Here is an 18,244-nt window from a genome sequence, read left to right as displayed (position 1 = left end):
ATATTTGGCAAAATTCGGATACAAAGTATTTGTTTCTACAAAACAATAACCGTATTTGATAAATCCATAGAATAACTAGAATAAATGTATAGGTTTTTCAGTCCCTTTGTTGCATCCAACAATTAGTTGAAAAGATAGGTATTATAACAAATATGTGTTTTTATTATTATGGGTTATGAGGGCACTATGGGATATGAGGGCAGCATTATACTATGGGATATATACTATGGGATATGAGGGCAGCATTATACTATGGGATATATACTATGGGATATGAGGGCAGCATTCGTAATTTTGGTCAACGTTTCGTGTGGAACCCTAATTAGTAGGTAACAATTGAACTGGTACAAATCACCCAACCCTACTACACATGTTCAGATGAGCCACGACAACTAATTCAAGCTGGAAGCTGTCGGACCACATGCAGAACGATTTGTTGACATGGTGAGTTTATTTTGGGGGGTTAAATAACAAACAGCAATACAACTATAAAACGTAACCACTATAAAACTACGCAAACAACAACCATACAACTATAAACTATACAACTGTACAGAAGTATACTATAATACAAGTATTAACTATGCTTCAGCTGTAACATAAGTGTTGGATACTTGGACTCCCCCTTCATGGATTTAAAACCATATAGGATTGTTGTAGGCATTGGCTGGAGGGAGTTTCCACCATTGCTAGTTTCCAAATGTTAAAATACTATTAATAAGAAACTCTCCACTGCGACTTCCTGGTGTTGTGTAAGGTCCTCCGTAAAAAAAAAACGAGTTGTTCTATTATGAGACGACAAAGTAGAATATCATCTTCAAAACGGAGATTACATGAAGTAAATATTTCAGAAATGAATCCACACGACAGAGCAGAGTGAGTGAATGGAGTAAGGGTTATATAGTATAAGGGAGAGTAGTATCGCCTGGACTGAGTAAGAGAACACTGACTTAATGTTATGTGTTAAGTCTGACGTGGATCAGTACACACTGTTAAAAGGAGGTACTGCTTCTCACAATGTTTTTCTTTAAATCTACTTATTATCAAACCAGCTCTATATGAAGTGTTTGTGTAGTTAATTAACTTGTACTTGGAGGAGAGGAAGGGTTTATGGATGGACATGAGGAAATGGGTTAGGAACTGTGGGCAGTGGTTGAAAAGTACCCAAATGCCGTACTTGAGTAAAGGTAAAGATACCTGAATAGAAAACGACTGAAGTAAAAGTGAAATTCACCCAGTAAAATACTACTTGAGTAAAAGTCTAAAAGTATTTGGTTTAAAATATACTTAAGTATCCAAATTAAAAGTACAAGTATAAATCATTTAAAATTCCTTATATTAAGCAAACCAGACAGCATGATTTTCTTTTTTTACAAATAGCGAGGGGACACTTCAACACTCAGACATCATTTACAAACTAAGCATTTGTGTTTAGTGAACCTGACAAATTGGAGGCATTCGGGATGACCAGGGATGTTCTCTTGATAAGTGTGTGAATTAGACAATTTTCCTGTCCTGCTAAGCATTCAAAATGTAACTAGTACTTTTGGGTGCCAGGGAAAATGTAAGGAGTAAAAAGTACATTATTTTCTTTAGTAATGTAGTGAAGTAAAAGTTGTCAACAATACCTCAAAAAACTACTTAAGTAGTACTTTAAAGTATTTTTTACTTAAGTACTTTCCACCACTGACTGTGAGTATATTTGGCTGTGTACACTTGAATTCTGTTTGATGTATAAACCAATTCACCAACATTCTTCTCTCTGTTACAGCATGTTTAGGCTTACAGTGGTGATACAATGTTGGGGACCAACTGGTTCCTACAGGGAGGAGGTGGATCAGTGAAACGCTTTGTACCTTGACTCTCCCTTCAGTTCACCAGACAGCAGAACGAAGAGCAGAGCTTCACACGAAGGGGAGAAATAAATGACTAATGATCACTACTGTAAGTTGTTGGGTCGTGTGTAATATGCTAGTGATACAGTGCATTTGAAAAGTATTCAGACCGTATTCTGACTTTTTCCACATTTTGTTACATTACAGGCTTATCCTAAAATTGATTCAATTGTTTTTCCACCTCATCAATCTACAAGCAATACTCCATAATAACAATGCAAAAACAGGTTTTTAGAAATTTTAGCAAAATAATACAAATAAAAAAACATCAATATTACATTTACATAAGTATTTAGACCCTTTATTCAGTACTTTGTTGAAGCACCTTTGGCAGAAATTACAGCCTCGATTCTTCTTGGGTATGACGCTACAAGCTTGGCACACCTGTATTTGGGGAGTTTCTCCCATTCTTCTCTGCAGATCCTCTCAAGCTCTGTCAGGTTGGATGGGGAGCTTTGCTGCACAGAGTCGCTCCAAAAATGTTTGATCGGGTTCAAGTCCAGGTTCTGGCTAGGCAATGACATTGTGACTTGTCCCAAAGCCACTCCTGCTTTGTCTTGGCTGTGCGCTTAGGGTTGTTGTCCCGTTGGAAGGTCAACCTTTGCCCCAGTCTGAAGTCCTGAGTGCTCTGGAGCAGGTTTTCATCAAGGATCGCTCTATACTTTTCTCTGTTCATTTTTCACTCGATCCTGACTATTGTCCCAGTCCCTGCTGCTTAAAAACATCCCCACAGCATGATTCTGCCACCGCTATGCTTCACTGTAGGGATGGTGCCAGGTTTCCTCCAGACGTGACGCTTTGCATTCAGTTCAATGTTGGTTTCATCAGACCAGAAAATCTTGTTTCTCATAGTCTGAGAGTCCTTTAGGTGCCTTTTGGCAAACTCCAAGCGGGCTGTCATGTTCCTTTTACTGAGGAGTGGCTTCCGTCTGGCCACTCTACTGTAAAGGCCTGATTGGTGGAGTGCTGCAGAGATAGTTGTTCTTCTGGAAGGTTCTCCCATCTCCACAGAGGAACTCTGGAGCTCTGTCAGAGTGACCATCGTGTTCTTGGTCACCTCCCTGACCAAGGCCCTTCACCCCCGATTGGTCAGTTTGGCCGGGGGACCAACTCTAGGAAAAGTCTTGTTGGTTCCAAACGTCTTACATTTAAAGAATGATGGAGGCCACTGTGTTCTTGGGGACCTTCAATGCTGCAGACATTCCCCAAATCTGTTCCCCGACACAATCCTGTCTCGGAGCTCAACGGACAATTCCTTCGACCTCATGGCTTGGTTTTTGCCCTGACATACACTGTCAACTGTGGGACCTTATATAGACAGGTGTGTGCCACTCCAAATCATGTCCAATTAATTGAATTTACCACAGGTGGACTCAAGGATGATCAATGGAAACAGGATGCACCCGAGTTCAATTTCGAGTCTAATAGCAAAGTGTCTGAATACTTATGTAAATAAGGTATTTCTGTTTTGGATTTGTAATAAATTTGCTAACACTTCTAAAAACCTGTTTTCACTTAGTCATTATGGTGTATTGTGTGTAGAATGATGAGGAAAGAATTGTATTTAATACATTTTAGAATAAGGCTGTAAGGTAACACAATGTGGAAAAAGGGAAGGGGTATGAATACTTTCTGAATGCACTGCATATTCAAAGCGTTGTTTTTCGCTTAGCCAGTAATGTCAGTTATAGACACTTTCTAGCTTGAGTCGCAAGAAAATACCAATCCTGGTCCTGGAGAGCTAGGTGTGCAGGCTTTAGTTCCAGCCCAGTACTAATACACCTGACTAGCTACAACGGTGGGACTGTAATGATTTTCCCGGGTAGGGGGCTCGGCTTGGATGCGTTCGACTTTTAAGAATGCTGCATGACTTTCATGGCAGATGAGTCATGTGTATCTGAAGTCTATTGCAGATAACTTCCTCATGTCTTATCCTCAGTGATCCAAAATGTCTTTTGTTGCTGAGCTTCTGCTGGCCACTCTGGAGGACCTGCTCGAAGTAGATCTAAAGACGTTTAAATGGCGCCTGACCCAGGACGTGCTGGAAGGCTTTCCTCACATTCCAGTGAGCCAGCTGGAGAATGCTGACAGATTGGACATTACAAACACGATGGTGGAGACCTATGGTCCTGAGGGAGCTGTGAAGATCTCACTGGAAATCCTGAGGAAGATTAATCAGAACCAACTGTCTGATAGGTTAAAAAACCAGTACAATGAGGGTGAGACAACAGAAGCAGCAGGTTAGACAATTATACTATGTTTAAGATTATTATCATTTTTACATAACAAGCAGCAACACATGGCAGGCAGGAGAAAATCCCAGACGAAACTGATGTACTTCAAGAGCTTTCTTTCACACTCTCTCGCTCTCTCTCTCTCTCTACCTCTCTCTCTCCTCTCTCTCTCTCTCTCTCTCTCTCTACCTCTCTCTCTCTACCTCTCTCTCTCTCTCTCTCTCTACCTCTCTCTCTCTCTCTCTACCCCTCTCTCTCTCTCTCTCCCCTCTCTCTCTCTCTACCCCTCTCTCTCTCTCTCTCCCCTCTCTCTCTCTCTCTCTACCCCTCCTCTCTCTCTCTACCCCTCTCTCTCTCTCCCCTCTCTCTCTCTCTCTCTCTCTCTACCTCTCTCTCTCTCTCTCTACCCCTCTCTCTCTCTCTACCCCTCTCTCTCTACCCCTCTCTCTCTCTCTCTACCCCTCTCTCTCTCTCTACCTCTCTCTCTCTCTCTCTACCTCTCTCTCTCTCTCTCTCTCTACCCCTCTCTCTCTCTCTCTCTACCCCCTCTCTCTCTCTCTCTCTACCCCTCTCTCTCTCTCTCTCCTCTCTCTCTCTCTACCTCTCTCTCTCTCTCTCTCTACCTCTCTCTCTCTCTACCTCTCTCTCTACCTCTCTCTCTCTCTCTACCTCTCTCTCTCTCTCTCTCTCTCTAGCCCCGAGTGCTCCAGTGGTTTTCGAAGTCAGAGGTAAGCTGTTTGAATCGACACAACAGCACCCAGTGGGCAGAATTTGAAACGTGCATATGCCGTGTTCACATACTGTTGGAGTTATTGGACGGCAGGTAGCCTAGTGGTTAGAGCATTGGGTCAGTAAACTAAATGTTGCTGGATCAAATCCCTGAGCTGACACGGTAAAAATCCACCGTTCTGCCCCTGAGTCAGAGGTAAGCAGTTAACCCACTGTTCCTAGGCTGTCATTGTAAATAACATTTTGTTCTTGGCTGACTTGTCTAGTTAAATAAAGATAAATTAAAATCAGAAATGTCTAGTTCCGACTGGGACGTTTCACTTGAACATCTCTCCCAGTCGCAATTACAGTATAAGTGGGAAACTCAGAGAAAATGTTGTGGTGATTGACTTTCTCAACCAAAAGATGACCATAATTCTATTTTTGACAACTACAACATCATCAATATGGATAATGTATGTAGTTTGACCATATTGTCAATGTTTTGCAAGCTTGCTAACTTTATTATTAGTAATGTTATCTAGCCTATCAAGCTAGTTGTATCACAACCAGCCGTGATTGGGAGTCCCATAGGGTGGCTGACAAATGGGCGAGCGTCGTCTGGGTTTGGCCGGTGTAGGCCGTCATCGTAAATAAGAATTTGTTCTTAACTGATTTGCCAAGTTAAATACAGGTTAAGTAAAAAAGCACAAGAATGAAACAGTCGTATTTCCGACATCACAACTAGACGAATTTGTGAACATGGCAATAGCAGCAGGATAATGTTTTGAGTTGGAGGTGCTGACCGGCGGGTGGGGGCGGCTTTAATTCATGCAATTCTACATCGTTTTACATGAAATCCCAGCCTATACTCTGGCACTGACAAACTGAGATCAATAACAATGACCTTGTCTTGAATGCAACCAATAGCCACATTTTTTAAGATAAGCTATTGCTCCTTGGTGGCTAGATTATGCTCTCTTGTGTAGCCTAGTATTTTGTTTCTTTCTTTCTGTACAGCCATAATTATATACATTTGCCAAATGTATTTACATGTATCAGCTGCAGCACCTTCAGCACCCCTAATTTCCATGGCAATGGACAGGTGACTTCATTATGATGTCATAATCTGGTAGGAAACTGGTTCTGCTTGAGAAGACCAGATAAGATACAGTGCAGTCGGAACGTATTCAGATTAATCTCATCAATATTCATACAACACCCCGTTATGACCAAGCAAAAACAGGTTTTGAGATATTTTTTTGCAAATGTATTAAAAATGTTAAACTGATATCACATTTACATAAGTATTCAGACCCTTTACTCAGAACTTTTGTTCAAGCCCCTTTGGCAGTGATTACAGCCTCCAGTCTTCTTGGGTATGACGCTACAAGCTTGGCACACTTGTATTTGGGGAGTTTCTCCCATTCTTCTCTGCAGATCCTCTCAAGCTCTGTCAGGTTGGATGGGGAGCTTTGCTGCACAGAGTCTCTCCAAAAATGTTTGATCGGGTTCAAGTCCAGGTTCTGGCTAGGCCACTCAAGGATATTCAGAGACCTGTCCTGAAGCCACTCCTGCGTTATTAAAGAGTTCAATCTTGGTTTCATCAGACCAGAGATTCTTGTTTTTTATGGTCTTTTTTATGGTTTTGGTGCCTTTTTTGGCAAACCAAACCCGACCTTCAATGCTGCAGAAATGTTTCGGTACCCTTCACCAGATCTGTGCCTCGACACAATCCTGTCTCGGATCTCTACGGACAATTCCTTCAACCTCATGGCTTGGTTTTTGTTCTGATATGCACTGTCAATTGTGGGACCTTATATAGACAGGTGTGTGCCTTTCCAAATCCTATCCAATCAATTGAATTTACCACAGGTGGACTCCAATCAAGTTGTAGAAACATTTCAAGGATGATCAATGGAAACAGGATGAACATGAGCCCATTTCCCATTTTTATTTAACTAGGCAAGTGAGTTAAGAACAAATTCTTATTTGCAATGACGACCTACACCGGCCAAACTAGGACAACGTTGGGCCAATTTTGTGCCACCCTATGGGACTCCCAATCACGGCCGGTTGTGATACAGTCTGAATTCGAACCAGGTTGTCTGTAGTGACGCCTCTAGCACTGAGATGCAGTGTCTTAGATAACCAGGTAACAACCAGGTAAAGACGTCTTCTATCATGCCGACATCGAGACATCATGTAAAATATGTCATATTTTGGTTATTATCTGGTGAAATAACCAGATCATTTATGGTTGCTAAAAAGACGTTTGACAAAACGTCATAATGACGTCAATACACACACACAAACACATACCGTTACCATGGCAGTATATAAAAAGTAAACTCACTGGATCTTTAATTTTTCTTGCAGTCCAAGACAAACTGAAATCCTACCTTAAGAAGAAGTACGGCTGTATATATGAGGGGACGTCAAAGGAAGGTGATTTCATCTACCTAGACCAGATCTACACTGAGCTCCATGTGATCGAGGGGGCCTGGGGAGGGGTCAGAGATGAGCATGAGGTCATACATTTGGAATCCAGAACACTAGCCACAGGAGAGACCACTATTGAAGCCAACAACATTTTCAAACCCCGACCTGATCAAAAGAAGCCAATCAGAACAGGGCTTACACTGGGCATCGCTGGCGTGGGAAAGACTGTCTCCGTTCAGAAGTTTATTCACGACTGGGCAGATGGAAAGGAGAACCAAGACATTGATTTCATCTTTCCACTTCCTTTTTGCAAAATGAATTCTAATATGGGGGAAAAGGACTGCAGTCTGATTGAACTGCTTCATCAATTCTTCAGTGTCATGGGACCGGTGAAGACCCTGGGGGAAGGTTCTAAAGTTCTGTTCATCTTTGATGGTCTGGACGAGAGTCGACTTCCTCTGAACTTCAACAGTAAGGTTCTGACAGACGACACAAAGCCAGCCTCGCTGGACCAACTGATCACAAACCTCATCACAGGAGAGCTCCTCCCCTCTGCTCTCATCTGGATAACCTCCCGACCTGCTGCAGCCAATCAGATCCCTCGTCAATACATCCACCAGTGGACAGAGGTACAAGGGTTCAATGACCAACAGAAGGAGAAGTACTTCACGAAGAAAATTAGTGATAAGAACCTGGCCAGCAGAATCATCAACCATGTCAAGTCATCAAGGAGCCTCCACATCATGTGCCACATACCAGTGTTTTGTTGGATTTTAGCCACTATTCTAGAGAAGCTGTTGGATGAAGCAGGGAGTGGAGATTTGCCCAAAACCCTGACTGAGACATACTTACACTTCCTGATCTTTCAGACAGACAGGATGAGAGCAAAAGGGAACTCCGTAGGAAGTGACAACATAGTCCTCAAACTTGGAGAGCTGGCTTTTCATCAGCTGGAGAAGGGATATCTTATCTTCTATGAGGAAGACCTGACAGAGTGTGGCATTGGAGTCAGAAAAGCATCCGTGTACTCAGGAATGTGCACCGAGATCTTTAAGGTGGAGGGGAGGACCAGTCAGAAGACAGTGTTCAGCTTTGTTCATCTGAGCATCCAGGAGTGTCTTGCTGCTGTTTATGTGTTTCTCACATTCATAAACTGCAATAAAAACCCACTGGTCCAACAGAACTCCTCCTTTTTGCGGAAACTTCGGAAACACCAACCTATGATGAACTTACTCAAGAGTGCAGTGGACAAGGCCCTAAAGAGTAAGAATGGACACCTGGACCTGTTCCTCTGTTTCCTTCTGGGCCTCTCACTGGAGTCCAATCAGACTCTCCTACAAGGCCTACTGACACAGACAGGAAGCAGCTCACAGACCAATGAGGAAATAGTTGAGTACATCAAGATGAAGATCAGGAAGAATCCCTCTCCGGAGAGATGCATCAATCTGTTCCACTGTCTGAGTGAGCTGAATGACCATTCTCTAGTGAAGGAGATCCAAAGATACCTGAGCTCAGGAAGTCTCTCAGCAGCCAAACTGTCACCTGCACTGTTTTCAGCTCTGGTGTTTGTGTTGCTGACTTCAGAAGAAGAGCTGGATGTGTTTGACCTGAAGAAATACTTTAGATCAGAGGAGGGTCTTCTGAGGATGCTGCCAGTAGTCAAAGCCTCCAGAACAGCCCTGTGAGTAACTGTTAGGACATTTTAAATCCTGATCATCAGGAAGAAACATTTCAATGAATATATATATATACCCAGTGCCTTGCGAAAGTATTCGGCCCCCTTGAACTTTGCGACCTTTTGCCACATTTCAGGCTTCAAACATAAAGATATAAAACTGTATTTTTTTGTGAAGAATCAACAACAAGTGGGACACAATCATGAAGTGGAACGACATTTATTGGATATTTCAAACTTTTTTAACAAATCAAAAACTGAAAAATTGGGCGTGCAAAATTATTCAGCCCCTTTACTTTCAGTGCAGCAAACTCTCTCCAGAAGTTCAGTGAGGATCTCTGAATGATCCAATGTTGACCTAAATGACTAATGATGATAAATACAATCCACCTGTGTGTAATCAAGTCTCCGTATAAATGCACCTGCACTGTGATAGTCTCAGACGTCTGTTAAAAGCACAGAGAGCATCATGAAGAACAAGGAACACACCAGGCAGGTCCGAGATACTGCTGTGAAGAAGTTTAAAGCCGGATTTGGATACAAAAAGATTTCCCAAGCTTTAAACATCCCAAGGAGCACTGTGCAAGCGATAATATTGAAATGGAAGGAGTATCAGACCACTGCAAATCTACCAAGACCTGGCCGTCCCTCTAAACTTTCAGCTCATACAAGGAGAAGACTGATCAGAGATGCAGCCAAGAGGTCCATGATCACTCTGGATGAACTGCAGAGATCTACAGCTGAGGTGGGAGACTCTGTCCATAGGACAACAATGAGTCGTATATTGCACAAATCTGGCCTTTATGGAAGAGTGGCAAGAAGAAAGCCATTTCTTAAAGATATCCATAAAAAGTGTCGTTTAAAGTTTGCCACAAGCCACCTGGGAGACACACCAAACATGTGGAAGAAGGTGCTCTGGTCAGATGAAACCAAAATTGAATTTTTTGGCAACAATGCAAAACGTTATGTTTGGCGTAAAAGCTACCCAGCTCATCACCCTGAACACACCATCCCCACTGTCAAACATGGTGGTGGCAGCATCATGGTTTGGGCCTGCTTTTCTTCAGCAGGGACAGGGAAGATGGTTAAAATTGATGGGAAGATGGATGGAGCCAAATACAGGACCATTCTGGAAGAAAACCTGATGGAGTCTGCAAAAGACCTGAGACTGGGACGGAGATTTGTCTTCCAACAAGACAATGATGCAAAACATAAAGCAAAATCTACAATGGAATGGTTCAAAAATAAACATATCCAGGTGTTAGAATGGCCAAGTACATAAACATAAAGATATAAAACAGTTTTTGATTTGTTAAAAAAGTTTGAAATATCCAATAAATGTCGTTCCACTTCATGATTGTGTCCCACTTGTTGTTGATTCTTCACAAAAAAATACAGTTTTATATCTTTGTTTGAAGCCTGAAATGTGGCAAAAGGTTGCAAAGTTCAAGGGGGCCGAATACTTTCGCAAGGCACTGTATATATATATATATATATGTATATATATGTATGTGTATATATGTGTGTGTATATATGTGTATATATGTGTATATGTGTATATATATATGTATTTTTATATATATATATATATATATATATGTATTTATATATATATATGTATATGTATTTATATATATGTGTGTATATATATAGTTATAGTCCTATGCTACTTCTCAAATAACATGCTGTAAAACCTCATTGTCTATTTTAAACATCTCATTTAGGCTGAATCAATGTAACCTCTCAAAACGATGCTGCAAAGCGCTGGGCACAGCTCTCATCTCCTCACACTTGAAAGAGCTGGACCTGAGTGGCAACGACCTGCAGGATTTAGGAGTGAAGCTGCTCTCTGCTGGACTGCAAAGTCCACAATGTAAACTGGTGACACTGAAGTGAGTATTCCTGTACTTGTTCAACAAGTAATAATTGTTCATTAGATCAACATGTGTTTAGAGGCCAATTTCAGTTTAATTAACTTTCAGTTTCAATACTGCAAAACAAAGGTCCTGTAAAACAAACTTTTAAATCCACATCATTTTCATTTTCTCCAATAATTAATTCAGCAATTATTTTTTAGCAATATTGTAGCCATCGGAATATAACTATTTTAGCAATACTTTAGTTTTCCTTGTTTGTGAGCAACATGGTTTAGAAGTGTCAGAAATAGTTTAGTACCTCGTACAGTACCTTATCATAGTCCAATGTGAACGTCACATTTTAGACTGAAGTTTAATCCATGTCAACTTTGAGAGAAGAAGCAAAATGCATCTGTAATTTTTGATATTCATGTGAAATCCTCATGCAGGCTGTCAGGCTGTCAGGTCACAGAGGAAGGATGTGCTGCTCTGGCTTCAGCTCTGAGGTCAAACCCCTCCCACCTGAGAGAGCTGGACCTGAGCTACAATGACCCAGGAGACTCAGGAGTGAAGCTGCTCTATGCTATATGGGAGGATCCACACTGTAAACTGGAGAAACTCAAGTATGTTGAGGTTTTGGATCAATCAGTACTCAATGTAACACAATGTATTCTCCAGTATGTCTCCGTCCTCTGCGTGTTTACAGTAAAGTGTGTGTGTGTGTGTGTGAGACTAATTGACTGTCTGCTCCTCTGCTTTTCCTATAGTGTGGACCATGGTAGAAGGTGCAGGTTAAAATCAGGGCCCCAAAAATGTGAGTTTTTTTGTTTAATTTATTATTATTTTTTGTGTTTTTTTTGCATTATAGGCTGTGTGTGTTGGACCTGGGTTTAATGCATGGACATAGGCTGTGTGTGGTGGACCTGGGTTTAATGCATGGATATAGGCTGTGTGTGTTGGACCTGGGTTTAATGCATGGATATAGGCTGTGTGTGGTGGACCTGGGTTTAATGCATGGATATAGGCTGTGTGTGTTGGACCTGGGTTTAATGCATGGATATAGGCTGTGTGTGGTGGACCTGGGTTTAATGCATGGACATAGACTGTGTGTGGTGGACCTGGGTTTAATGCATGGATATAAACTGTGTGTGGTGGACCTGGGTTTAATGCATGGATATAGGCTGCGTGTGGTGGACCTGGGTTTAATGCATGGATATAGGCTGTGTGTGGTGGACCTGGGTTTAATGCATGGACATAGACTGTGTGTGGTAGACCTGGGTTTAATGCATGGATATAGGCTGGACCTGGGTTTAATGCATGGATATAGGCTGTGTGTGGTGGACCTGGGTTTAATGCATGGATATAGGCTGTGTGTGGTGGACCTGGGTTTAATGCATGGATATAGGCTGCGTGTGGTGGACCTGGGTTTAATGCATGGACATAGACTGTGTGTGGTGGACCTGGGTTTAATGCATGGATATAGGCTGCGTGTGGTGGACCTGGGTTTAATGCATGGATATAGGCTGCGTGTGGTGGACCTGGGTTTAATGCATGGACATAGACTGTGTGTGGTGGACCTGGGTTTAATGCATGGATATAGGCTGTGTGTGGTGGACCTGGGTTTAATGCATGGACACCTGGGTTTAATGCTGGGCATAGACTGTGTGTGTTGGACCTGGGTTTAATGCATGGACATAGACTGTGTGTGGTGGACCTGAGTTTAATGCATGGATATAGGCTGCGTGTGGTGGACCTGGGTTTAATGCATGGATATAGGCTGTGTGTGGTGGACCTGGGTTTAATGCATGGATATAGGCTGTGTGTGGTGGACCTGGGTTTAATGCATGGATATAGGCTGCGTGTGGTGGACCTGGGTTTAATGCATGGACATAGACTGTGTGTGGTGGACCTGGGTTTAATGCATGGATATAGGCTTTGTGTGGTGGACCTGGGTTTAATGCATGGATATAGGCTGCGTGTGGTGGACCTGGGTTTAATGCATGGATATAGGCTGTGTGTGGTGGACCTGGGTTTAATGCATGGATATAGGCTGCGTGTGGTGGACCTGGGTTTAATGCATGGACAGACTGTGTGTGGTGGACCTGGGTTTAATGCATGGACATAGGCTGTGTGTGGTGGACCTGGGTTTAATGCATGGATATAGGCTGCGTGTGGTGGACCTGGGTTTAATGCATGGATATAGGCTGCGTGTGGTGGACCTGGGTTTAATGCATGGATATAGGCTGCGTGTGGTGGACCTGGGTTTAATGCATGGATATAGGCTGCGTGTGTTGGACCTGGGTTTAATGCATGGATATAGGCTGCGTGTGGTGGACCTGGGTTTAATGCATGGATATAGGCTGCGTGTGGTGGACCTGGGTTTAATGCATGGATATAGGCTGCGTGTGGTGGACCTGGGTTTAATGCATGGACATAGGCTGTGTGTAGTGGACCTGGGTTTAATGCATGGACATAGGCTGCGTGTGGTGGACCTGGGTTTAATGCATGGATATAGGCTGCGTGTGGTGGACCTGGGTTTAATGCATGGATATAGGCTGCGTGTGGTGGACCTGGGTTTAATGCATGGACATAGACTGTGTGTGTTGGACCTGGGTTTAATGCATGGACATAGACTGTGTGTGGTGGACCTGAGTTTAATGCATGGATATAGGCTGCGTGTGGTGGACCTGGGTTTAATTCATGGATATAGGCTGTGTGTGGTGGACCTGGGTTTAATGCATGGACATAGGCTGTGTGTGATGGACCTGGGTTTAATGCATGGACATAGGCTGTGTGTGTTGGACCTGGGTTTTAAATGGTTATTTTCTGTGTATGTTAGTATTTTCACAAATAATGTTGCCCTAATCAACTTATTCTATTGGAAATACTTTAAAGTATTTTTTAAAAACATATTCCTGAATACAGTATTTCAAATTCCAAACAGACCCGGGGTCAAATGCATGGGAATATTTAAATGTTTGTGTAAATACTGTGTCACGCCCTGATCTTAGAGCTTTTTATGTCTCTATTTTGTTTTGGTCAGGGTGTGATTTGGGTGGGCATTCTATGTTCTATTTTCTATGTTTTGTATTTCTTTGTTTTGGCCGGGTATGGTTCTCCATCAGGGACAGCTGTCTATCATTGTCTCTGATTGGGAACCATACTTAGGTAGCCCTTTTTCCCACCTGTCTTTGTGGGTAGTTAACTTTGTTAGTGGCATTATAGCCCAGTTAAGTGTCACGGTCGTGTCTTTGTTGGCGACATTCATTCAAATAAAAAGAATATGTTATCTCACCACGCTGCACCTTGGTCCGCTTCTTTCGACAGACGTGACATACTGTGCATTTTCAAATACATGCTTTCCAAGTGTTTTTCTCTCCAAATACAGTATATTTCAATCCTGTTCTCCCCCATTTAGATGCCTGTGATCTGACACTGGACCCAAACACAGCACACAGAACCCTCTCTCTGTCTGAGGAGAACAGGAAGGTGGAATGGACCTGGAGGGAGCAGCCGTATTCTGATCACCCAGAGAGATTTGAGGACTATGAACAGGTGCTGTGTAGAGAGGGTCTGACTGGGTGCTGCTACTGGGAGGTAGAGTTGAGTGGGAGGGCTTGTATCGCAGTAACATATAAAGGAATCAGCAGGAGAGGAAAGGGTCCTGACAGTCGGCTTGGAGCCAATGACAAGTCCTGGAATCTGAACAGCTTTTATGACAGTTACTCTGCCAGGCACAATTATAAGAGAACTGACATACCTGTCCCCACGTCCCGCTCCAACAGAGTGGGAGTGTATCTGGACTGGCCGGCCGGCACGCTGTCCTTCTACAGCGTCTCCTCTGACACACTGACCCACCTGCACACATTCCACTCTACATTCACTGAGCCTGTCTACCCAGGGTTTTATGTAAGGGGTGACACAGGGACTGTGACCCTGTGTCAGGTAGAATAACCTCCTGTGTCCTGGAGGAACACCTGAGTCTTCAGAGAAGTCATACTCCTTCCTGTTCAATCACATCTGGGTGACCTGATGGGATATGTTTCACTCTAATCATGACATGAATATACCGTACATCTCTAAAGCTGACTGACCTTGTAACTAGAATCACCCCATTGCTGTAAAAAAAACTCCCATTTAAAATCTCCAGTTGTTATTGCTTTTCTTTATTGTTTGTAATAAAATGTTTCTAGAATGTTCCGTTTTTTTTTACGTTCTACTTTTAGATACAATAAGCATAGGTGCTGTTGGCGTCTTTCAATATTTTACTAAAGTAGGATACGTAGTACATACCACAGGAGGCTGGTGGCACCTTAACTGGGGAGGACGGGCTTGTGGTAATGACTGGAGAGGAATCAGTAGAATGGTATCAAATAACTTAATGCCATTCCATTTACTCCATTCCAGACATTATTATCAGCTGTCCTCCCCTCAACAGCCTCCTCTGGTACAGACACTTATTTGATATTATTGAGAGACTGAGGCACAAGGCAGTGAGCAGCAATAGGTTACAGTACATGAATGGGCAAGGGTAAACATCACTTCATAGGCCTGTTAGTATGCAAGTGCAGATCATCTCTGCATCTAGAAGAAGAGGTAAGAAGCACACTGCAGACCTGGTTTGACTTGGTGTGTGTGTGTGTGTGTGTGTGTGTGTGTGTGTGTGTGTGTGTGTGTGTGTGTGTGTGTGTGTGTGTGTGTGTGGTGTTAGAGATCAATGCTGTGTCTTCACTGAGATTACTTTGATAGAGTTGAAATGGGAATTCTGGGAGATGAATCAAAGTGAAGGGGCGCAGACTCCCGGCCCGTGCCAGTCGATATGGTGGCGTGGTTAATTCGCCTAAGGAATGCTGTCGTCAAGCTAATGATAAACGGTGTTTGCCCTGGTTTTAGCCATGAGCATGCCCCTGCTCACAAAGAAAAATAGTGTTCGACCTGTGGTCTCTAATTCACAGTGGGGGGTGCCACATAAATCAAACCTCTGCCTCAGTCCCACTCTGACAGGACAGGGGAGCCTCAGCAGATTGGGTTGTGGAGATATTTGTGTGTGTGTGTGTGTGTGTGCGTGCGTGCCGAGGAGAGAGTTCTTCATGTTTAAACTGTGAAACATGACACTAGGTTGTAATTACTTCAAACAAGACAAATGTTAGTGCTTCATTTTTGTAATGTGTTTTAATGACAGGAATTTTATTAATCTGGATTTCTGCGCTTAGTTAAAAATATATCTGAATAGATAACAAATACCTTGCCAACTGTTGAAAGAGATATACTGTATAAGGAGAAGTACATTCATATATTGGACCTATATTATGGATGCCTGGTTGCTTGTTGGCACATCTATGATAGGCTACCTCGCTCACTCACAGTCATTAGGAAATTGGCTTCCATCCAATCCAGTCATTGTTCCGTATGGACTACCAAGGCATTCCAGCAGACATTCATCCTGAAAGACACTGCCACAACAGACAACGATGACCTCCAGTCACTATGATGGCAGATTGAGTGACACTTATTAATTGTTGGCTATGGCCCACAAAATGAACCACACAACAAGTAATGGGGATATGAACACACAATATGGCTGTGTGCCAAGTCTTCTTGCTTCCTCATCTCCACCACGTATGTTTCCAGGCTGGTCTGGCTGGCGAGGGAGGAGGGAGAGGGTTTACCAGCGAGCCAAGGCTTTATTCCCGTCGTCGTCTCCTCTGCGCTTTACGCTGATTCCCTAATATCCTTAGTGCCCTGTGCCGTGGATAAGCCCATCCCGCTGAAACATGGCTGTCATGCCTATAAGCCATTCATCGCTTTAAGAATCCATTATGGTCCATCCACAAACATGGACTCAGAGGGCCAGTCTGCACAAGCTCATTTTCCCTGGTATTTACCCCACTGATATGTAACAGAGAAGCTCCTATAGATCACAATGGACGACAGGGGCTGTTGCAACACATTTGTGCATGGTCAGTAAATGATCAATGGATTCCCTTGGAGTATACCTTGTAGTAACTATATTATTACCATTCATGTGTATGTATCTATAGTATGCATATTAGTAAAGATTCCACCAAATTAGACATAGACAGTTAGAGAGGTAGTCATACAGTGTTGTAGGAATGAGAACATGTCCAAGGGCATCCTCCCCCAGCCTGTACTGATGTCCTCTAAGATAAGCTGGGTGATGCCCCTCTCTCCTCTCTAACCAAGGCCTAACACGCTGCAGCAGTATCAAATCAAATCAAATTTATTTATATAGCCCTTCGTACATCAGCTGATATCTCAAAGTGCTGTACAGAAACCCAGCCTAAAACCCCAAACAGCAAGCAATGCAGGTGTAGAAGCACGGTGGCTAGGAAAAACTCCCTAGAAAGGCCAAAACCTAGGAAGAAACCTAGAGAGGAACCAGGCTATGTGGGGTGGCCAGTCCTCTTCTGGCTGTGCCGGGTGGAGATTATAACAGAACATGGCCAAGATGTTCAAATGTTCATAAATGACCAGCATGGTCGTATAATAATAAGGCAGAACAGTTGAAACTGGAGCAGCAGCACGGTCAGATGGACTGGGGACAGCAAGGAGTCATCATGTCAGGTAGTCCTGGGGCATGGTCCTAGGGCTCAGGTCCTCCGAGAGAGAGAAAAAAAGAGAGAATTAGAGAGAGCATATGTGGGGTGGCCAGTCCTCTTCTGGCTGTGCCGGGTGGAGATTATAACAGAACATGGCCAAGATGTTCAAATGTTCATAAATGACCAGCATGGTCGTATAATAAGAAGGCAGAACAGTTGAAACTGGAGCAGCAGCATGGCCAGGTGGACTGGGGACAGCAAGGAGTCATCATGTCAGGTAATCCTGGGGCATGGTCCTAGGGCTCAGGTCCTCCGAGAGAGAGAAGGAGAGAATTAGAGAACGCACACTTAGATTCACACAGGACACCGAATAGGACAGGAGAAGTACTCCAGATATAACAAACTGACCCTAGCCCCCCGACACATAAACTACTGCAGCATAAATACTGGAGGCTGAGACAGGAGGGGTCAGGAGACACTGTGGACCCATCCGAGGACACCCCCGGACAGGGCCAAACAGGAAGGATATAACCCCACCCACTTTGCCAAAGCACAGCCCCCACACCACTAGAGGGATATCTTCAACCACCAACTTACCATCCTGAGACAGGGCCGAGTATAGCCCACAAAGATCTCCGCCATGGCACAACTCAAGGGGGGGCGCCAACACAGACAGGATGACCACATCAGTGAATCAACCCACTCAGGTGACGCACCCCTTCCAGGGACGGCATGAGAGAGCCCCAGTAAGCCAGTGACTCAGCCCCTGTAATAGGGTTAGAGGCAGAGAATCCCAGTGGAAAGAGGGGAACCGGCCAGGCAGAGACAGCAAGGGCGGTTCGTTGCTCCAGAGCCTTTCCATTCACCTTCCCAC

The 18,244-nt window shown here is 43.5% G+C and overlaps 2 protein-coding genes across 6 annotated transcripts; both read left to right on the top strand.

Moving 5' to 3' along the window:
• Nucleotides 1–5: 5 nt before the first annotated feature.
• On the top strand, nucleotides 6–15,005 carry LOC112236949 (NACHT, LRR and PYD domains-containing protein 12). 5 transcript variants are annotated; one of them, XM_042296830.1, is made up of 9 exons: nucleotides 6–444; nucleotides 1,772–1,944; nucleotides 3,835–4,114; nucleotides 4,825–4,857; nucleotides 7,217–8,960; nucleotides 10,679–10,846; nucleotides 11,260–11,433; nucleotides 11,578–11,624; nucleotides 14,229–15,005. In XM_042296830.1, exons 3-9 carry the CDS (start codon nucleotides 3,844–3,846, stop codon nucleotides 14,762–14,764), a joined length of 2,973 nt encoding a protein of 990 aa, XP_042152764.1. In that variant the 5' UTR covers nucleotides 6–444; nucleotides 1,772–1,944; nucleotides 3,835–3,843; the 3' UTR covers nucleotides 14,765–15,005. The 5 variants fall into 5 exon arrangements, with proteins under 5 accessions (XP_042152764.1, XP_042152761.1, XP_042152765.1 ...); XM_042296827.1 differs by having other exon boundaries at nucleotides 3,835–4,135; XM_042296828.1 differs by lacking the exon at nucleotides 6–444 and adding an exon at nucleotides 655–876 and having other exon boundaries at nucleotides 3,835–4,135.
• On the top strand, nucleotides 12,468–14,104 carry LOC121839232. The gene is made up of 2 exons (XM_042296839.1): nucleotides 12,468–12,859; nucleotides 12,936–14,104. Exons 1-2 carry the CDS (start codon nucleotides 12,495–12,497, stop codon nucleotides 13,813–13,815), a joined length of 1,245 nt encoding a protein of 414 aa, XP_042152773.1. The 5' UTR covers nucleotides 12,468–12,494; the 3' UTR covers nucleotides 13,816–14,104.
• Nucleotides 15,006–18,244: the final 3,239 nt, after the last annotated feature.

Source organism: Oncorhynchus tshawytscha, linkage group LG14, assembly GCF_018296145.1.
Source record: "Oncorhynchus tshawytscha isolate Ot180627B linkage group LG14, Otsh_v2.0, whole genome shotgun sequence".
Taxonomy (NCBI): Eukaryota; Metazoa; Chordata; class Actinopteri; order Salmoniformes; family Salmonidae; genus Oncorhynchus; species Oncorhynchus tshawytscha.
The sequence above is the reverse complement of the archived record's forward strand: the minus strand, read 5'-3'. Positions and strand labels throughout refer to the sequence as shown.